This window comes from Asterias rubens, chromosome 1 (genome assembly GCF_902459465.1).
Source record: "Asterias rubens chromosome 1, eAstRub1.3, whole genome shotgun sequence".
In the NCBI taxonomy this organism is placed as follows: Eukaryota; Metazoa; Echinodermata; class Asteroidea; order Forcipulatida; family Asteriidae; genus Asterias; species Asterias rubens.
Window position 1 is genome coordinate 7258894 of NC_047062.1, and position 21825 is coordinate 7280718.

General features: G+C 37.5%; 1 protein-coding gene across 4 annotated transcripts in view; it reads right to left on the reverse strand.

Annotated features, from left to right (window-relative positions):
• LOC117288172 (synaptotagmin-16-like) overlaps nucleotides 1-21825 on the reverse strand; it is a 51858-nt gene that overhangs the window by 19567 nt on the left and 10466 nt on the right. Inside the window, exons 3-5 of one of the 4 annotated variants that reach the window (XM_033768926.1) lie at nucleotides 19259-19426; nucleotides 16654-16830; nucleotides 5617-5718 (exon numbers count right to left, since the gene is read on the reverse strand). In XM_033768926.1, coding sequence (XP_033624817.1) covers nucleotides 5617-5718; nucleotides 16654-16830; nucleotides 19259-19426 — 447 coding nt within the window. Of the gene's footprint in view, nucleotides 1-5616; nucleotides 5719-7225; nucleotides 7995-16653; nucleotides 16831-19258; nucleotides 19427-21825 lie in introns of those variants that run through there. The other 3 variants (XM_033768948.1, XM_033768908.1, XM_033768942.1) reach the window with 3 other exon arrangements.

Genomic DNA, 21825 nt, shown 5'->3' on the forward strand with positions numbered 1-21825 from the left:
CAATGTTACCTCAACTTCCCTCAGCTGAGGAATTTGTGTTGGAAATTCACTTCAAACATCATACTGGTTGTTAAACATGGAGGTATAACAATAGACATATACATGTTGCTGTTTTAGTCCAATACACAAAACAAGGAAGATGCTGGTAACTCTAAGACTATTTAAACAAAAATGCATGAGCTTCTGTAGCAATGGCGGAAATCTGTAACTTTAAAACTAGTCAATAGTTATTTATTTTTATGGCGGAAATCTGTCAACTCATTCCCAGGTCAAACTCATACCCAAGTCAACTCAACCCCCTCCCCATTTTTTTTTTAAACCCAAGACAACTGGTATCCAGGTTATTTTGTTTGTTGATGATGGAGACTGGTTTTATTTTTAATTGTAAAAACTGGTTTGTAAATTTTGCTTAGTCAGTTTTTCAGCTGTGGAATGGGTTAATAATTTAAAATAAAATGGTGTTATTTCAATAAATCATTTCAAAAGAAAAAAAAAACAATTGGTATTTTGCTAGAAAAACAGTCAACAGGTTTAAAAAAAGAAAATTAATTCATGAAACTTAGTCAACTAAAAATAAGTCTTTTCATATTTTATTTTTTTTCTCTTCATATCGGAGTAAGGGTAAAAAAAAAAAAAATTCCTTGACTTACAAAAAAAAGGTGTTAGAGAAAGGTATAGATAGTTTATAAAAAAATACACAAAAGATGAACTAGAAAAAAACACGATAGATCTTAGGCAGAAGGTTAGGTAGTTGGCTTTTGGTAAGATTAAATAATCACTGTTATCTCCATGGCAATGCAGTCTGACAGTTTTTTTGTCAGTAGAGTAAGTTTCAGATCCTATAAGCACGCCAAACATAATGAAGTCAGCTTCATACGACCACTGACCAACATTCCTACACTTCAATTCTATGATCTCTTGCAAACAATGAGAAAACAAGAGAGCCTTGTGCCTTTACCCAATGAGCAATGCCTTCACATCACCATCGGCCGATTATCTAGTGTTATAGAAGGACCCCAAGATGGGGCTCAAAAAGGGGAAGGGGGTTCTGTGGCTCGTGTACCATATAAGGTAATACATCTATAATACCTAGCACAACCATGAGGTATTTGAATTTTTAGTCCAAAGAAAGGATTAAAGTACTAAAAACAAAATGAACATTATTGTTCTTTTGTTATAAAAAAGTGTTTGATTATATATAATAATTTAGTAAACTCAATAAAAATAGTGTTAAAGTTTAAAAAACAGCAACATTTTCATCAGTGTCACGAAAGACCCATAGCACCTAGGAATCAAAACAACACTGTGGCACTACAGATTCCATAAAAAAAAACATTGGAAAATGCATAGTAATGAAGATGAACAACTTCCATCCAGTCTTTATGTCACAACACAGGCTGGTTTTACAACCGTTGATGAGGCACTGGTACGCCGGTCTTGATTTCATTTTAAATTTATTTTACACGGTTCTGTGCTGGGAACCATGCAGGGCAATGCCAACGACGGGAAAAAACACCAGTTCTCTAATGGCAGATTGGGGTGGGGGGGGCGGGGCAGGGTTGGCGGGCTAGTTTTTTTCCCTATCAAATGTCAACAAAATCAAAGGGAAGAAAACTTTACACTTATGATTGAATAATGTTTCAACAAAAAATAAACAAGGATTAATAGTTAAATTAGTTTAAGTTGAACTCTAAGAATGTTTTAAGCACCATTGTTAATTACCCAGATTCCGGATCAACTCATTATCAAAAGCATTGTAACCAGTCTTCAAACATTCAGTCAAGAAATTGTACAACCCAATTTTTGCTGAGTGAAATCAAATTTGACTTATTTCTACAAATGAATTTTGACAGATGATGCTGTAAAAAAACCAAAAACAAAAACTAACCAAAACCAAAACTGTTGCATACATGCTATTGACATTGCACAAAATACATGTGACTCGCTTATTTTAAAATGGCTCTTGGACACGAGATATCATTAATAAATGTTGAGGTTTTCAATTAATACCACTTACTATTACTGCACAGTTAGTGCTCTAATGCACATGCTATAGTCTACTATGCATGAATACTTGCACGCATGTTTGTGATTGCGAATGTAACAGTGAGATCTCGGCTTTCGATCAAGAATTTGTGTATTATAACCATAAAATGCCTATGATTTTTTTCACAGGACTCGGGAAAAGTACTGAGTATACAGTGCTTACAAACATTAGTGTATGGGTAAAAACCAGCATTCATAAATGCCCCAGACTCCTTTTGGTGGAGAGCGCGTCACACGAGGGGCGTTTAAACGGTTGATAATAACCAGCTGGAGCTGTTTATAACCGGCTGGTTTCCGCTTGTCGGGTGCACAAGATTATCGCGTGGAACGCAATTCATTGCTATTAGTAACAGCACGTAATCTATTTCTAAGCGCGTGCGCAAACACACAACCCATGCGCAATCAAACAGATTCTTCACAAAGTTTGTGAAAATAATAATTCAAACTTCAAATTTTCAATTGTCAAAGTGTCCATAATTGTATTTTTTTAACGTTTTTTTTAACAAAAGGGCATTCATGAATGGGAATAAGAGTAGTGACTCATTCTTAAATGTCTGTTAAAACTTTGCAGGGTCGTTGCCGTGCGATAAAGGCCCTCGCATTCGGCTTGGGCCTTTAACACACGGAACTCGTCGCTACCCTTTTGTTCCCTTAATAATAATCTTTATCCCCAATGCAAACTTACCATCTAATATTACCATATAATCGCACAGGCCCTCGGGTGTATAAGGTGCAGAACACTTTTTGAGACCAAAGTAAGACGCGGCTTATACACCAAAGATTACAGTCTAATCATTATAACCTCCAAGTTTGAATATCCGAGTCAGAAGATCAAAACCAGTGACTCAAGTTACGGCTAAATTCATGCCAGATACCAATGCAACCCAATGAATACCTTCAGACATGCAGGTACCGCTATCATGATCTGTACTACAATCCGAATCCTTCGTGCTGCCTCCTTTCCTTAGTAAGAAATCAGGTAAAGCAAGCAATGACGACAGCCCTTTGGTATCCTTGGTTTGCTCCCCATCCTCCTTATCAGTGGTCCCCGTCTCAATGTTATTTGTTGTCCCTGTCTCTCCAGCGTCGGTCTCATCAGTCTTAAGGGCTTCCCCCTCTGCGCAATTTTCCTCCTCATCGCCAAAAATTGTGTTCAATTTATCGTCCATCCACTGCTTGAAGCGATCCAGCGCCATAGCAAAACGGTCTGTCCTCTTACACCGACTTCATTGAGAACATCTTTCAACACAACACAATGAACCAAACGGAGATCTTCTCAGCTTTCACAAATTATCTCAAAAATTCACAAACAAAATGGCTCAGACATAACACGATAATGCTGGAAAGACTTTTTTCGGCACACTGATGAGGTGTAAAAATTTAAAATTAAACAATGGTAACATGACAACTCCCATAGTAAATCCCTGCATTTTGAACGTGACCAAACAAGTTGAATGTGTTGATGGACCTTTTGTTCATGACCTTCTATGAAGAATTTCTATTGTTTTCCAATCCAATACAGCTGCTGCATTAAAATGTACAAGAAAAACAATAAAATCGTTGACAGACTTAGGATGGGATGATGATACCTCACACCACCACATTAAGCCTGGGTGGGTTCGATCATACCACATCACCATGGAAACATGGACAATACTCAAACAAACAGCAACTTCAGTGTGATGCTACAATTCATTGCAAGAAATCATAAATTCCTTTTGAAATTAAACAAGGAAGTGGAATAGAATAAACACCTCAACTTTCATAACAAATCGTATAAAGAAAATTAATTATCAACAAATTAAAACATTTATTGGTGGTGTGTACACTAAATTTTCTGAAAGACGTTAATGCTTCATACTGTATGTAAAATATGATTGATGCTGAAGTTACAATGGCACTGTCATGATGAGTGGATAAGATGGTACTAAAGAGTACCACAGTCATCGAACAATGTCAATGACAACATGTGACACAACACCAGCACTGATAATGTCACTAATCAATCATGGAAGGTGCACTGAAGAGTCCTCTTGACAGCGACACTGATGTGGGATGACCATGATATTGTGAGTGCTAATGACACCACTTCCAAGTGACAATAATGGCACTGTCAATCATGCGACAACTGACAAGAACACCAAACTACACTCAATAGTGCATATAGGTGCATATATCATCGAGGAATAAGTCATCCATGCATTATGTACTCTTAGTTATGGATACAAGAAGTGACTAGTATGCCAATGCATGAACATGTGGGACTAAATGTGTATAAAATCAGTGTTAGTGAAATAATAACAACAACAATTAGAGTTATGTAGCGCACAAATTGCCAATGGATGCAATGCGCATAAGAGAAAATGTTTTACTTGGATGTTTAATTAATTAATTTTAAGTTACTGTTCTCCTCCCAGTACTTCTCCCTCTCCGTTTTTCTGTGTAAGATTTAGGCAATTTTAAATAGTAATGTAATGTTTTACTCCAAATTTTTAACTATGTAACTGTTGAAGTAATTCTGCTGCTCACAGCGAATTGAATAGATTTTTAATAACCATTGAATGAATGAAATGAAAAAGTTAAAAATTATGAGGACAACCAGCTACCAAATTGGAGAACAGGCAAGTCATTAGACTTTTTGGAGGACAAAACAGTCTGAGAATTTTGTTATTTAGACAGGAAGACTGTTCCATAGGTGGGAGGCAGCAGTGGAAGAGGCGTGTCACCAGCTTGAGTTTGCATGACTTGTTCACCCTGAGGGAGATATCATCATAGCTTGGAAGTGACTACAGGCAGTCTTGGATTTCAAGAAGTCAAGAGTGATAATCAAGAGACAATGTACATCAGATTTTGTGCTTCAATTATAGTTTAACCAATCTGTACTAGACACGCATCATCTTATCTTGAGAACTGACGACTGTCAAAATAAATTGTGCTAGTTTTAGTGCTGTTATCATTAGTTTGGTGTTTACATGTTGTATGTTAGTGTGAAAAAAATGATTTGATTTGATGTCCACTTTTATTCCATAAGGAACATTATACAAAATATCATTAAGTATACAAGACTTTAGTTTCCACCACCAGTTAATCTAGGTTAACATGAAATGAGACTTTCTGAGATCAATATAAATAGGAAATTCAGGTATACAAACATCAACCTAAACCAATGTTGTCCTTTTTGGTCTGATAACAAGTCAAAAGTTCAGCCCAGATCAGGGGATCAGGTTGGCTCAGTGGTTTCGTTCCCTGCTTTTCATCTCTGTGTACCCTGGTTAGAATCCCACCTCGCATGTGGATTGGGTTGTCAGTTCCTACCTGATTGCATTGGTTTCCCCTCTCGGGTGGGGGGTTACTCCCACATCTAAAACTGAACATTTCTACTCATTTCCTATTCATCTTGTTATTAGCGCGAAATGGCTGTTGGATGTGTATTCAAATAAATAAAAATAAAACAATATTTGCTGAGGGTTGTTGCTGATTCTAGGACAAACTCCGCAAAGTTATTTGGGGGTTAGAGTTAAATGTTATTACACCATGAGAACCACCATATGAAATCTGCATGTAGCGTACCATTACTTTGTCCATCAAAGCTGCTATACCAAATGCCATCATTTTGTGGTTGAGGAATCAGAGAAACACCACTCATAACAGAGACATATTGCTGACTTTGACCTGAAAATGAGGTACATTTACTGAGGTGTTACGTCCATGTATGACCAACTGCAGTAGTTCATAAACTCAATGGTAAGTTATCCCAATACCCAACCAATGATCGACAGTAAATACTATACCTAAATACATGTACTGTAGTAATAAAAATGAATTTACGTCCTACTACTGCTATCTAACATTTATTCATCTATCTAATAATTGCTCTTTTTTTGGTGCATCATATGCCCCTGGTCCAGCAAAGCGTGTTTGTTATATTTATGGTTTTTTTTTTAAGTTGAGTTATAAAAAGAAACCAAGGTCTAATTTCATGTCCCTGCTAACAGTTGAATTCTGAACTAACAACATGTTGAATCGAATCTCCGTAGAATCACACACTTTGCAAGGCAACATAAACGCATAATTCTGCAATAAAGTAGGCCTGTAAACCCTTAATGTAGCTTTCTGTGTATCAAATTTGAATACCTAAATCCTCACTAATATCATGGCTATTGCTTATAATAATAATAATAATAATAATAATAATAATAATAATAATAATATTTACATGTACAATAACCAAAATTGAAACGTAAGCCTAAGCTAAGAAGAAATCCAGAACATGTTGAAGAGAAATACAATACAAATGCAATATCAAAGAAAACATCGAAGGGTAGAAATGGATATTGTAGTTAGCTAGTATTGCTTGCACTTGTAACTTTACACTTGCGTTTCATAAATCAATTCAAACACAATAATGACATGGGCGCTTTTACAACTTTTGATTTTTTACATTTTTAAATCTATAAACAAAACTATAAAAATGTATAAAAATATGCGGCAATTTGTTGATGGGTAAAAAAATGCTACACACTTAAGTTTATCATTGTTATTGTTATTACTTAGGTTATAGTCCTAACTAAAAAAGGGGAAAAAAAAGAAAGAAAAATATCACCAAAACATTTAACTACCCTGTTTGTAAATCCTTTTGTTTACAGATAATTTTGTATACAGTTCTTTGTCAAATCCATTTTAATATCCCCAGTATACTACACTAGGGGATCAAACAGTTTAATACTAATCCAATCCAATCTAATCTGATTTAATCTAATCTAACCTAATCCCATCTCATCTAACCTAAATCTAATACAATGTTCTACATTGCACCAGAAATTGCAGCATACCCCTCTACTTTTCACTTATAGTGCACCAACACAAGCATTATGCATGTCCACATACCGCCACACAAAGTTTTAGCAAACAAAATAAATAGCTATCATATATTATTGACAACAGGAAACTACAGTTTTACCCCTTGTACAAATTATAAATCCAATTGGTCTTTTCCAAGGGTTGCCTTTATTTTCAGCCACTAGTAATGACCCTAAACACTAACCTTTTAAAAACATGTATCTAAACAATTGTTTCGGAATATATACTGTAATAATTCATTTACATTTTAATACGTAGATCTTTTTTTTAGGAAGCTAATAATGTTTACCTCAAGTTATTTTTTAATCACAGAACTTACCCTCACTATTAGTTGGATCAAACCAACCAGGTATTTTATATGAATATTTAGTCGGAGTCTGTGGTTCAAGTTCACTAGGAGTCATAGGACTATCATCCGGTACACAGGCATCAACTTCATCCGACCTATCATCAGTCACTTCAATCGAATTCACTTCATTCTGACATGACCAACTAACAACGGTAACTTCTCCATCGATGTCTTCGAGTTCTTCCAATATTAGTCCAGGGTTATCAATACCAATCTTCCCATTGTTGTTATTCTTAGAGACTCGTTTCTCTTTAGCTACCTCGACATGCTGTACTTGTTGATCAACTCGTGCATCCGAAGACATAGACTGGACGACTTCGCTCAACCAGTCTGTAAGAGTGTCCAACATGGTCGTTTCTGGCAGTGGATTTCCTCTCCAGAGAAATCAACAAGAAATCACAACCGTAATCCCATGGCATACGGTGATACCAGGAAGAGAAAGACCGGTCCACATGGACTTGCACTGGGAGTGTTTACTAAAAGCAGTTGGGTTCTACTACATGTGCATAACACACCATAGACATACTGTTGCATGCAGACCTATATCATCAAACCATGGAGCAACTAGTGCATGCCTGGTACATTGTACTCATGTGCTGGAGTTGAAGAGGCAGACAATAAATCAATTGACAAGTGGGAACAAAGGCCAACAAGTTATGAATTATGCATGAGTCTGGTTTCTGGCTTTAATTCCATGCCTCACTAAATAAGTAGATGGAACCATGGAGGATGGTTACACAAGGTCTCAAATGCAAAAAATAGTTAATGGCCTGACAGCCTTCCTAAGAGGTGTCAAAGTGTGCAATCCTAAGCAGAAATCTGGCACCATGCCATCCCGGAAGATCTAACACTGCAACTTTTCAAAGCCAGGCGGGTAGCCTTGTTTCCAAGATGTTACAATCCATGATTATTTCACAAGCACTTTTGCACTTTAAAAAGTATTCCAACACTAGAGGGAGCAATTTACACGATGTAAGCGTAACCGTACCACAGTGTTACGTAACGTGGATGTCAACAAGAATCGAGTAGAAGTCTATTGGGAGTCAATAGTGAATCAATATCCATTAGAGATACTACAACTAAATTCAAGTCCGAATGAGTTGATTTATATTACAGAAGCTAGGTTCGCATTGAGGACAGACTTGTACATTTTTTCTTGTGGGGAGGAAAAACAAACAAACAAACAAACAACCAAACAAACAAACAAACAAACGTATTGGAGCCAAGACTACTAGGAGAGAAAACAACTGTGTCAAGACAGCTGAACGAGGTCAATATTGCCCGATGTGATTGGGAGAATGACTGATAAACGAACACATTCTCATCAGGATCAATTCAATTGATTTCAACTCACAGGCAACACCCTGGAAATGTTTGCAAAAGACTTCAAGTTAATAGCATCATGGTAAACTACCCGATTATGTTAATGCTGTAATAATAAATATTTGTTTATTTTGTCAGGAAGAAAGGGGAAAAAAACCTGAATGTATGATCATAGTAAAGAGTTAAGCAAAAAGTAAACGTAAAAGTGTTAATAATCCACACCTTGTAAAAGATTAGGTTCAGGATTTTAATGATTAACTTTATGCCAAAGCAACAGCTGTACATGACATAAGAGAGAAGAAATGAACCCTCCCACATTAGATACTTATGCCATGGTTATGCTTGATTGTCTAGTGGTCCACAGATGCAAGGATCATGGGTTTAAACATCGTCCAAGCATTTCTACCTCAATGGTCCAAGTAGCATGCATACATTTTCTTCAAAATATGAGAAACCACTGAGGGATAGTGTGTTAAATAATAATAATAATCGTTAACAAAACAACACAAATAATAATACTGTTCATGTCTGTCTGGAAAAAAAAAACCCATGAGTGATAGTTTGTGTGACTGAATAACTTCCTTCATAGTTAAAGTGATTACAAATGAAGATACAGTAAGATTTAGTCTACATTACACGTATTTGTCTGTAAAAAAAAATACAAGTTAGTTTCATCATGGTTTCATGTTCTTAGTGGTACTGACTGCTGAAGCAGTCAATGCAACACTGAAAATAACCAGACTGTTGAAAGTAAACAGGATTTAAGGGGTTTGAGGAAGGATCATTAATGATATGATCAGACTCGTAATAGAAGATCCTAACAAGCGGACACATTCTTGGATCCTTGCCGCACCCAATAGCCCCACCATGTAACAAAGCAAGCCTTTTAAAAGACTATAATTTACATTGGGAAGCAAGCCTTGTAAGGTTGTTTTCCGGGTAGAAGAAGTTACCAGATAAAGTCACAAACCACAGGAGCTGCCCTTCAGTGGGCGGGTCATTCAGATGCAAACTCCAAATCTCAACTCATTCTTGTAAGTCCTTTTGTTAATCCTCAACCATGCATAGTGTCATCAGGTAAACAGAGTTTAGAAAGAAGCTTTTTACAACAAACTGATTTATCTTGGTGTCCTTGGTGCTTTTGGGTTTGGAGCTACTCTCATTGTAAAACTGATTAAAAGAATGAAGACTTTCCAGAGGGATCAAGATGGGAATGTGTGTCATGCATTAATGATTTCAAGAAAAGTTCATTCAGGGGCATCGGACAGTCCAGTTCATACAAGTTTGAAAGCTTGATTCAAATAAATGACAGTATCACATAGTGCAGGGAAAGTATCAGTCCAAATGTTCTGGTGTAAATTAAGACCTTCTCACAGTAAAGAGCCAATTTCCAGGAAATAATTCCCCAGGAAAAAAAACGCAGGAAATAAATCGCCAGGAAATTACTAGGGAAATTTGATCCCCACCATAACACTTGCTGCAATTTTCTTGTGTAAAACAAGGACTTTAAATGGTAACCCCTGGGTTATGTCCATTAACCCTACACCCAAGCAGAGTCAGCTATTTCCAATGAAAAGGCTGAATCCCAGGAGATTGCCGGGGTTGGTAATTTACGTGTAGAAAGGTCAACCATTTAATTTCTTGGGAAGTTTATCTTGTGTGAAAGGGGCATATAAACCTTCATGTTATGTATAGCTTGTTCATTTGTGCAGGTGCTGTGTATCAATCACTGCAAAACAATTTCAGAAAATAACAGCTTTAACTTTATGCAGAATTTATTCATAATATTTGTTAAAGACAGTGGACACTATTGGTAATTGTCAAAGACTAGTCTTCAAAGTTGGTGTATCTCAACATATGCATAAAATAAAAAACCTGTGAAAATTTGAGCTCAATCGGTCGTCGAGTTTGCAAGATAATAATGAAAGGAAAAATATCCTTGTCACACGAAGTTTTGTGTTTTCTGATGCTTGATTTCGAGACCTCAAATTCTAAACTCGTGAAAAATTAGTTCTTTCTCGAAAACTATGCCACTTCAGAGGGAGCTGTTTCTCACAATGTTTTATACTATAAACCTCTCCCCATTACTCGTAACGAAGTAAGGTTTTATGATGATAATTATTTTGAGTAATTACCAATAGTGTCCACTGCCTTTAAAGTTTTACATTCAGGCAGTTCATTCTTTGCAGTTCCTACACCTGAGGTAGAAATACAATGCACATAATGCAGTGAAGTATTTACTTGATGTTTTTTACTAGTTACAATGATGAGTTAGTAGTGAACAGCACGGCAGAAACATCACACCCAATAAATGCATACCAAAAGAACTCATGCTTTCATTATCAACGTCGTGTTCCACAAGTATGTCTTAGGTAGCAATGGTAGGAGGAATAAAGAAAACAACATAAATTCACACAAAATATCAACCATAATTTGTTTTTAAGAATGTTTTAAACTTTCATAATGAGGATAGGCTAGTTTACATGAAGCTACAAAAAACTACTCATGCATTTTAAAGTTGCAGCATGTAAAGTGGTTTTTATGTGCACACAATATACCACGCGTCAAGCTCTACCACTTTGTTTTGTCACTCATAATTATAAATGGCAGAGAAAATATTGCTGGTCCATAAGCACAAATTGAAACTTTTAAGATAGTTTACCAAGAATAGGACCTGGGCTATTGTGACCGAGCAGTCTGCACTAGTGCACCGGACAAACGTTCTGATGGCTAAGTCATCAGTGTGTGGGTTCAAATCCTGTTCATGACACTTTTGTCCTTGATCAAGACAGTTTACTGTCTTATCACACACACAGGTAAATGGGTATAGCATGTGAGGGTAGGACATGGGGGTGCATTTTCCCAGATGCAACCAACTGTTTCATCTGGCCATTGGTTTATCCCTGGACAATGACGGAAACAGTTATTGTTTACAACCCCCCAAAATGCACCTACATGTATGTGTCTTGTAGTTGATTTTGCTTGATTTAGGCTGCATATTCCCGAGAAAGCTGAGATGGTTTTAAAGCATAGAGCTAGGATGGTTTAAGGAATGAAAAAAAAGTCTCAGTAAATAGGGTAACATGTTTATGTGCCACAAATGTAAAAACGTTTAGACACCAGCAATATATAACTATCCATTATTATAATGAATAGGGTAGATGGCCTTAGCTTTCGATCCAATCCGGACCTTCTTCAGAGGCATAAGACAAGTACAAACAAATACATATCCATTTATAGAAAAAGAGAGGGGGAAAGGGATTAAGGAAAGGATCCAGAAAGAAGCGGGAAAATAACAGCCAATCAAAGTTCCTATTTCAGAAACAATATTGGGGGCTATGAACCAATAGGAGTGAAGTGGCGAGGACAAAGGATGTTTAGAATGAAAGGAAGGGTTACTGGACCATAAAAGTGGTAAATGTATTGTTCGACAACAATGGAGGGAGACATGAAAGGGTAGGATTAGAGAGCAAGTTGCATCATGATGCAACTAACAATGGTCAATTAATAAGAATAGCAAGATCAAAGGTATGATGATTTTAAAAATAGGTATGAGGGACCTGTGGAAAAAAAAGGGGGGGGGGTTACTTACATCAGATAGTTACAGTGATGAATTTATAAAAACAACTTTAAACTAGGTTAATTTATACTTTATGTACAGAGTATATACAACATATGAGTTCTTAGGCAGAAGTGAAGTGGAGGGTAATGAGAAGTTATTTAACACCAGTGTTTATGTTAAGTCCAAAGGGTTTTACTGTCTTGAGTTGGTGAATCCAGTGTGATTCTCTATTCTTGCGGTGTGTGTCATCACCATTGCAAGCTTCAATCACCAGAAGTTCAACATCAATGACACTATGATTGGGGCTGTTGAAGTGGATAGAGACTGGGTACGGTTTCTTAGTCTTTATGGAAGAGACATGATTCGCAAAGCGAAGACTAAGTTTGGTCTTAGTCTCTCCCACATATTGTAGCCCACATCTCTTACATGATATGACATAGACTACATTAGACGTGCTGCATTCAGAGTCGGTCTTGATGTTGTATGAAGAGCCAGTGGTATGACTCTTCACCTTAAGTGAGGGCTTAATGTGCAGACACGTTTTGCATTTGGAACGGGTACATTTGTGACAGCCCAGTATATCTGTCGGGGGTTGTGTTTGGACTGTACCTGGGGGAAGTTTGGCCCTGACTAGTATGTCACCAAGGTTCTTAGGGCGGCGGAATGCAACCATGGGAACCTCAGTGATTGCTGAGTGTAACCTAACTATCCATTATTATAAATATTATTAGAGGCAGTGAACTATCCAGAAACTTTAACATTATAATATATTATACTTTTTTAACACAAAGACAGCCAGAGTCATATTAAATCATGTGATTAATTTATCAGCAAATTTGAGAGAAACTATCTTCAAGCGATGTATTTTGCCAGACAATTTGAAAGTTCAAACTGATTGATAAATGAACTGAATTCTTGGCTGGCGCTCATCCACGGTCTTGAATATTGGCAAAGGTCTTGATGCTCTTCCTGCAAGGTGTTTTCGAGACAAAATAAACCAGCCAAATGATTTCCTATATCCGCCTTCTTAACATCTCACAATGCATCTTGGAAATAATCAACAAGTATCGTTGATGCAGATTTGGCCATGTTTGACACAGTCTGCTGCACTGTACAGGTTCTGGTTGACTGTTTAAAGGAAAAGTGAAGCTACGGTACTAGACAACCTTCAGAGCAATCCTCTATAAGTTCATTGCAAAGCTCTTAGAAAAATTTAAAAGCTGTGGAGAAAATGTTCTTTAACCTTGCATTTGGTTGTTGAGCCACTTGGAGCAAGTTTGAGTGGGCACATTGAGTCAACCCGTGGTTGACTGCTGACCAGCAATGTACATATACTTGCACACCAAGGCACTCACTCGATCAACTCATTTGGAAGTCTAGTCAACCTTCCGCATTTTAATTATAGCATCACTGGTTCCCATCTGCGCTTTACACATGTTGGAATGAAACATGCTGTTGGGACCACTGAAGAAACCATGGGCTCGAGGCTGGTTCCAAATGGTTGACCACAGTAGTCAACCAATGGTTGACCAGCTTGGGTTCGAGTGCAAATGGTCCACCTTTGGTTAACCATTGTGCCCACTCAAACTTGCTCTTGGCTGAGTATAAGAAAGAACGCTTGCAGAGCATAAAGCGCAACAACCCAAGTTCTCAGTAAATGCGGCAGTTATTGAAAACTATTCAATAAAACAAACAATAAAATGATCGGACCAAAGAGATCTCTTTCCTCTTGCATTACAGTACCGGGAACAATCAAGATTAAAAACAATTTGTCGTAATCAGGAGTATTCCAAGAGCGATCATCCATATGCTATAAGTATATGGGGTAATAATGTGAAGCGCTTTGGGACGCCCTCCGGGTGTGAAAAGCGCTATATAAAAACGGGTTATTCTAATAATTATTATTAAACGGGAGTTCAACACAAGAGAGTTAGATTCTTTAAACAGCGCAGTTAAGTGATTGTCAGCAAATTACACAGTTGGGACCAATTTGACTAATTTTACCACTTAACTATGCAGTTGTACACGCATTCTCTGTCAGTTTGGAATACCCACAAACAACTTCTTGTTTACAAAAACATTTATGTACATATAAGTGACTGAAAATATGTTGATTAACAGTGGTAGTCATAAAACAAGGTAGAATCATTTTTGATTCTTGACTGCATTAAACAACAAATATTTGAACCAAGGGGTTAGTTTAAAGGTGTTGAGGATGTATGATGGTACTACAATAAAAGAAAGAAATCCAAGCCCAATGCTTAAGTCAGAGACGTTGTGGTCTGTTGTCCGTAAAACACAATAATGGACTTGGACTGATCATGATTCTCAAAGCTATGTATTAAGAGTTGCGGCATGGCGGCAGGGCTCAAAATTAACATTGAACCACAGGCCCTAAGCTAGTGATTCAAGCGAAGGACAGTAAATTCACAAATATCAAGCCCGGTGGTTTTGTGTTTTTCAATTAAATAACAGTACGCTAAGGTATCTTTTTTTAATAGATGTTAGGGTACCTTATTGTGGAATATCTTTGTGAAAACATTTTTGACGTCAAATCTGATTCAAAGCCATTGGACACTTTCGGTAAACAGTATTGTCCAAAGGCCCACACTTTGTGTATCACAACTGATATAAAAAATAACAAACCTGTGAAAATTTAGGCTCAATCGGTCATCGGAGCCAGGAGAAAATAACGGGGAAAACCCACCCTTGTTTCCGCACGTTTCGCGGAAACAAGTGTTTGAAATAAAAATCCGTAATTCTCGACAACGAGAATTGATAATTGTTTTAATGTTTTCTCGAAAAGTAAAGCATTTCATGGAATAATATTTCAAGAGAAGTCTTTCCCCATTACCTTCTGTAAAACCTGTAAGTTATTTGTAAATCTGTGAACTTTTTTTTTTTTTTTTTTGTGCCGAAAGTGTATAATGGCTTTAATGTCTTTCAATTCCGTCGAGTATCGAAGGATAGTGAATGTCTTTTCTTAGTGCTTGTTCAACTCATTTTGATTCTGGTCTTGTAAAATAAATAACATGTATGGTCCGGGACAAATCTTGAGCTATATTTCCCCTCCCCCCACAAAAAAAAATTCCATTCATGAGAGGGACCAGTTTTCTTCAGTCCAGTGGTTGCTGGATGCCCATTTTCTGTCCACTTGCAGCACAATCCCAAGGGCAGCCCAAGGGCAGCCTAGTCTAGCACCCTGTGTGTACCACAGACATAAAGAACCTATAGACGGACAGTAGGGAGCGCCCAACTGTAATTTTGTACTTTCTCAGACCATGGGCGGAAGTTAAGGCGCGACCCGCTGCTTTTAGTACACGTTTTGGTATAACCTTGAGGCAGTGCCCGCAACGTCTTAATTATATTTTATAAAGTTGTATGAGATGATGACCCGATGCGGGATTGTAGCCTTAATATGTAAGACAACACTTCATAAATAATCCATATGACTGTTTGCAAATGTTGTGATTGAGGTTGAACTGTTAAAATGTCATGTTTACAATTTTTTTCCGGGAAATCCAGTCTAAACACGCTTTGAAACGCAAGTTCATACTATGGCCCTCCGTATTGCGTACGCTCGCGTCTAATGCACACCAAACAATCGCGTATCAGTTGCACCTTTGTCTATGCGGTACGCGTCATCAGCGCCCGGCGCAAAACACGCACCGACGCGCCTTTTGGTCGGAAAGTGTGTCACAAACATATTTTTTAAATAAAATTCTTCTAATTTCATCGTTTTGGAGAAAGTTCAGAAAGAGGAGGAGAAACAGCAAACAACTAACGGCAGAAAAGGTATCTAGCTAATGATCTTACATTGTTTCTTAGACTTTGGTGATTTGTTTATCCATAAAAACACACATTTTCTGTCGTCATCTCTTCACTCGCCCATTGCTTTACACAAGTTTTCGCTTGCGTTTTCACAGATTTTGCCCATGGTTTGGGTATAGTCGGGTGCTGTTCAAATTACACTATCCAGACGTTGATTTCCATAGGTGCTGTCCGTCTATAGGTTCTTTATGTCTGTGGTGTGTACACATGAATTTTTGGGTACCAAACATGGCTTCTTTACGCAAGTTGTTGTACTTGATACAGCTTAACCAGATTATGCTACCATTTTAATATTTGAAATGTAAACATTGAAATTGTAACAAAAATGGGGATTGACTTCAAGAACCACGAGCACTTTCCGTCAAATCTTCAGCCGACATCACCAAGGTCCAATAGGGAAAAAGAGTACAAATTTCTCACTACACACAAACAAACTGCTGGCCACCAATAAGCCTCCTTTTGACCTCAGCGAGGGGGCTATTTACGCCTGTGACATAGACTTTATCGCAAATACTTGGTGTGCGCGCTTTAGGCGTGGAATGGGGTGCTAGCTGGTCTGACTAGTGATAAACTTTTATTGCTAGCTAGACCAGCATGCAGCTCATTCAACAATTAGTTCAAATGCAATGGGTATTTGCGTATTCAAGGGGTCTATTAAAGAAAATACACTTTAGGATCATACCTCCATTCATCATAGATGAGGAGCTCTTTGCCCTGAAGCTCCCACCCCTGGTTTTCTTGGCGAGTCCGCTGCCGTTGCCAGTGTCCTTGGCGCTGCTGACGTAGTGCTCATAGCGTAGAAGCATCTCATTATCGCTGTCTGATGAGGAATCATCTTCATCATAACCATAACTCTCACCTGTGGAAATGGGGTTAATTTTAAGAGAGGAAATTAGCATTTAAAAATTGTTGAATATGTATTTTAAGACATATTTAAAGGAACACGTTGCCTTGGATCGATCGAGTTGGTCCTTGAAAAGCGTTCTGCAACGTTTGTTATAAAATCGATATGGTTAGAAAGATGTTGTAAAAGTAAAATACAATGATCTACACAAATACGCCTGGCAATTGCTTAGTTTTCGTTTTACCTCGTCGACTAACACAGTCGGCCATTTATGGGAGTCAAACATTTGACTTCCATAAATGGCCGACCGTGTTAGTTCGCGTTGAAAATGAAAACCGTGCAATTTGGAGTAATACTTGTGTGGATCATTATATTCTACTTTTGAAGGCAGTGGACACTATTGGAAAATCCTCAAAATAATTATTAGCATAAAACCTCACTTGGTAACGACTAATGGGGAGAGGTTGATAGTAAAAAACATTGTGAGAAACGGCTTCCTCTGAAGTAATGTAGTTTTCGAGAAAGAAGTAATTTTCCATGAATTTTAGGTCTCGTAATCGAGCATCTGAAAGCACACAACTTCGTGTGACAAGGATGTTTTTTTTCTTTTATTATTATCTCGCAACTTCGACGACCGATTAAGCTCAAATTTTCACAGCTTTGTTATTTCATGCATATGTTGAGATACCGCAACTGTGAAGAGTAGTCTTTGACAATAACCAATAATGTCCACTGTCTTTAAAACATCTTTCTAACCATATTCATTTCACATCAAAGGGTTTCAAGCGTTTTTCATAGACCAAATCGTCTGATCCAAGGCAATGTGTTCCTTTAACGTGATCTTGAAGTCTTTGCATCTGGCCAAGTGACCAACAAATTTTGCACATTTTCTCCCAAAGGTTTGACAGATAATGCCATTTAGAAAGTGAAAGAGAGGAGTGAAAAACGCTAAAAAATAGCGTGTACATTTAGCTAACTAATACTATAATCTTTGACGGATTACTTTGTTCACTGCCCTAAAATGAAAGTTTACAACTGCCTCGGCTAAACAAAATTAGCTCTCTAATATACATCCCCCCTCCCAACAATGTGGCAAAAATTAAGTGAAGCACCTTACAGAATGACAATTTAACATGTAAAGTCATCCCTTTGTCCAAGTTACAAGTAGATATCAAATTATCATTTCAATAGAGGGCGGTAAACAAAGAGCACATAGACCTTTTCGCAAATACTGGGGCGCGCGCGTAATACTGGTGCATTGTGGTCTAGCTGGTATCCAAATTTGATTCATATCTATCCCACAATGCACCTCATTCAACAGTCTGCGCTTGCGCATTGGTATTTGCGATAAGGTCTATGATCTATACATCTAGAATTTGGTTATTTATCAGTCTTGTTCACAAGCTACCCAGAAACACCTGTTGCACAAAATGGGAAAAAGAGCTTGTTTTTTACAGGTCTTCAAATTTTTGTTTTTTTATTCTAGGTTACTTAAAGGCAGTGGACACCATTGGTAATTACTCAAAATAATTATTGGCATAAAACCTTACTTGGTAACAAGTAATGGGGAGAGGTTGGTAGTATAAAACATTGTGAGAAACGACTCCCTCTGAAGTGGAGTATTTTTCGAGAAAGAAGTAATTTTCCACGAATTTTATTTCGAGACCTCAGATCTAGAATTTTAGGTTTCGAAATCAAGCATCTGAAAACTTTGTATTACAAGGGTGTTTTTTCTTTCATTATTATCTCGCAACTTCGATGACCGATTGATCTCAAATTTTCACAGGTTGGTTGTGTTGTGCATATGTTGAGGTACAGCAAGTGAGAAGACTGGTCTTTGACAACTACCAATAGTGTCCACAGCCTTTAAACACTAAATGTTGAAGTGCCTCGAATGTCAATAAGTGACAGATATGAATGCTATAAGAAGGCACCTGTATCATTATGTACCACTTTCTAAAGGGATTGAGGTTAGGCATTGACATAACCAAGCAGCCATCTTAAGCCTGGTTTATACTTCCTGCGAATGTGAAACATAACTTGCATCAGTGGACTTGTGCTCAACTCCTGCAAAACATTTGCTGTGAAAACAGACCTGTGACATCAACATGCATATGGCATTAGCATTTGCAGGAAGTATGAGTCGGGCTTGAGAGCTCTAAACAATAAAAACACACAGCTATTTATGCGTGGCGCAGAGGTTGGGCCAATGACCAACCTTCTTTTGACCTCTAGTCCGAGGGCGCCCTACTTAAATGATATCATTTGCAAATAGACCTTTTCGCAAATACCCATTGCGTAAGCACTAACTGTTGAATGAGGTGCATGCTGGTCTAGCAAGCGATCAAACTTGATCAGAACACTATGCACCTGATTCCATGCCTGAGTATTTGCGATAAGGTCTATGGCGCAAAAGCTTTAGGACCGTTGCCCTCAAACCTACCCAGCTGGGACTTCTTCTTATCTTTCTTTGATTCCTTCTTCTCCTCGAAGCAATCGCAGCCTCCACAGTTGACGAAGCAGGCCATCTTGTTGAGGTACATGCAGAAGAGAAGCAGCACCACCAGCATCCCAGCGATGACGGAGATGAAAACGATGGCCGCTAACGGGACTAGTCAAAAGACAAAATATAGTAGTGGGGTCAGACAACTGGGCTTGGAAAACCATGAAAATATTCGCGGCTGTGTTCAAGAAACAAATTGGGCTATGAAAGGAGGCACTTGTTAACATTAAATGATTTTAAGCAGTATGGTAGAGGGTGATTTGTGTGAGGGAGGATAAGATTTGGTGGGGTGTGAAAGGTGTGGTCAGGGAAAACCTGACAGAATGTCTAGGGCTGGGTCTGGACAAAACAGCAAGACAACAATGTCAAATAGAATTTGAGGATAATGTTCCAGAAACAACTGCAGATTTTTGTGTGTGTGGTGATGTTCGAGAGCTTTCAAATGCATAAAGCTATTGCACAGCAAATAATTAGTGATTTAATTTAATTGCCCCTTTGTGCTCCGAGAGGGCATTGTTAAATTTAGTTATCCAAGAATGAGTTGATGGATATATTCACTAACTCATGCTGCCAATGTTCGGGAATTCTACTCAGTACACTGAATGCAAAGTTTATTTCAAATTAATAAATTAGTATGTTAGGCATTGAAGGTTGTATTACTCACGTTCACAGCATGAAATATTCACAAGTGTCAGATATTAGATGAAGGTGAATTAATGAAAACATATTTTCATTGGAAATTTGTTATTGTGCAGTATTATCCAAAGTTAATTGGGTGCTGTTTTGCTGAGATCAAGTTCAGCTTGAAAACTTTACAAAGGTTCACATCTTCCAAATAATGATTATGAAAACAAGTGCAGGTAATACAACTGCAGACATTTTTCGAAGAGCAACCCAAAAATTATAAGGAGTTATGCTATTTGCAAATAGGTAGAAACAAGTGGCAAAGTAACATTTTTTCCTCCATACCAAATGACCAAAATGATTTTTAAAAACCGCCCAGTTATATGTAATAGGACTGCAGAAATTTTGCGGAGTGCAAAACAAAAGTTATAAGGAGTTATGCTACTGCCCAATAGAAAGAAACAAGTAGCAAAGTAATAATTTTTTTCTCAACATATTCTCAAGACCAAAATTATTTGTTTCTGTACACATTTGGTATCAAGCACTTAAATAAAAATAATAATAATGAGGTTAGCAATTCTTTTGTTAGTGTGTACCTTTATAATTGTTTTAAAAACGCAGACAAGACCACGCCAGAGATACGAAACACCACGCCACACCATACTTACTGCTGTATTCTACATACAGGTGTGAACACAATCCAAAGCAAACCAAAATTAAAAGTGATGACAATAAAGAGAGTTAAACTAAATTGATTGGTAGCAGGTGTCATGCAGATAGATAGGATGCCCAGTACAGACACGCACAATTGCACAAGCCACATGGAACAAGGGCCCTCCGCAGATGCAGAAACGGATACTTACAACATCACAGTAATGACACTACGTATAATATACACATAAACAACCTGTCACTAACATCACAAGCATTATAAATGTTCACATATTATGTTAACATCCATGACAATTTATGGTCCTTTTTTTGTCCCTGTACTTTTACTCCTCAAATATACTTTGTTTAAAATTCCTTTAATCCTTGTGGAGCACCCATTTTTTTAAGAATTCCTCTATGGAGACATTTTTTTTTCCTTTTCTGTTTTTTCCTCAGACACAGTAAGTTACAGAGTATTAAAACAAGCTATGTCAAGTACATGTGTATTTACAGGCAAATTCTCAATTGCTGAATTCGGCGTTGACTCTCCACTAACACAATAGTGTAAAATGTACTTCAGGTAAATTCTCAATTGCTGAATTCGGCGTTGACTCTCCACTAACACAATAATGTAAAATGTACTTCAGGTAAAAGACTAATGGCACAGGGCTGTACAGGAGCGTATTGATATAAATCTATGAGGGGACATACACATGAAATTAGAGAACACTGAAAGCTATTATCTTCATCCATGACAATCATACAAGAATGACCAAAGCAACTACACAACACAACACAGTCTATCAATCATGAACATGTAAGTAGCTAAACAAAACCATGTATGGCCACTAAAACATGTAATTTGACAATTAACATCAACACTAACACCACTGGTATAGTAAAAGTGTTGTTGACATAATCAAGGACCATTTAAATGCAGTTAACATCAAGTTGTTAATTACTACATCCAAGGCTATTTGTGAAGGGTACAAAGGCCAACCAACTCTCAAGTCAAACAGTCAGCAAGAGACAAATTGTGAGCAAACATATCTTGAACATGGCCATGTAAACTACAACCCCTCAGCAAGTGAAGGTTCTGTGAAACAATTACTGTAAAGGAATGTCTTCTGAAATACAACCTCCCCGTACACGTTTTTTTTCCCCGCAATTTTTTTTTGTCTGGTGTCATCAATATTTGTTCCCCATAACTGCTCTTGATTATGTAAATAATG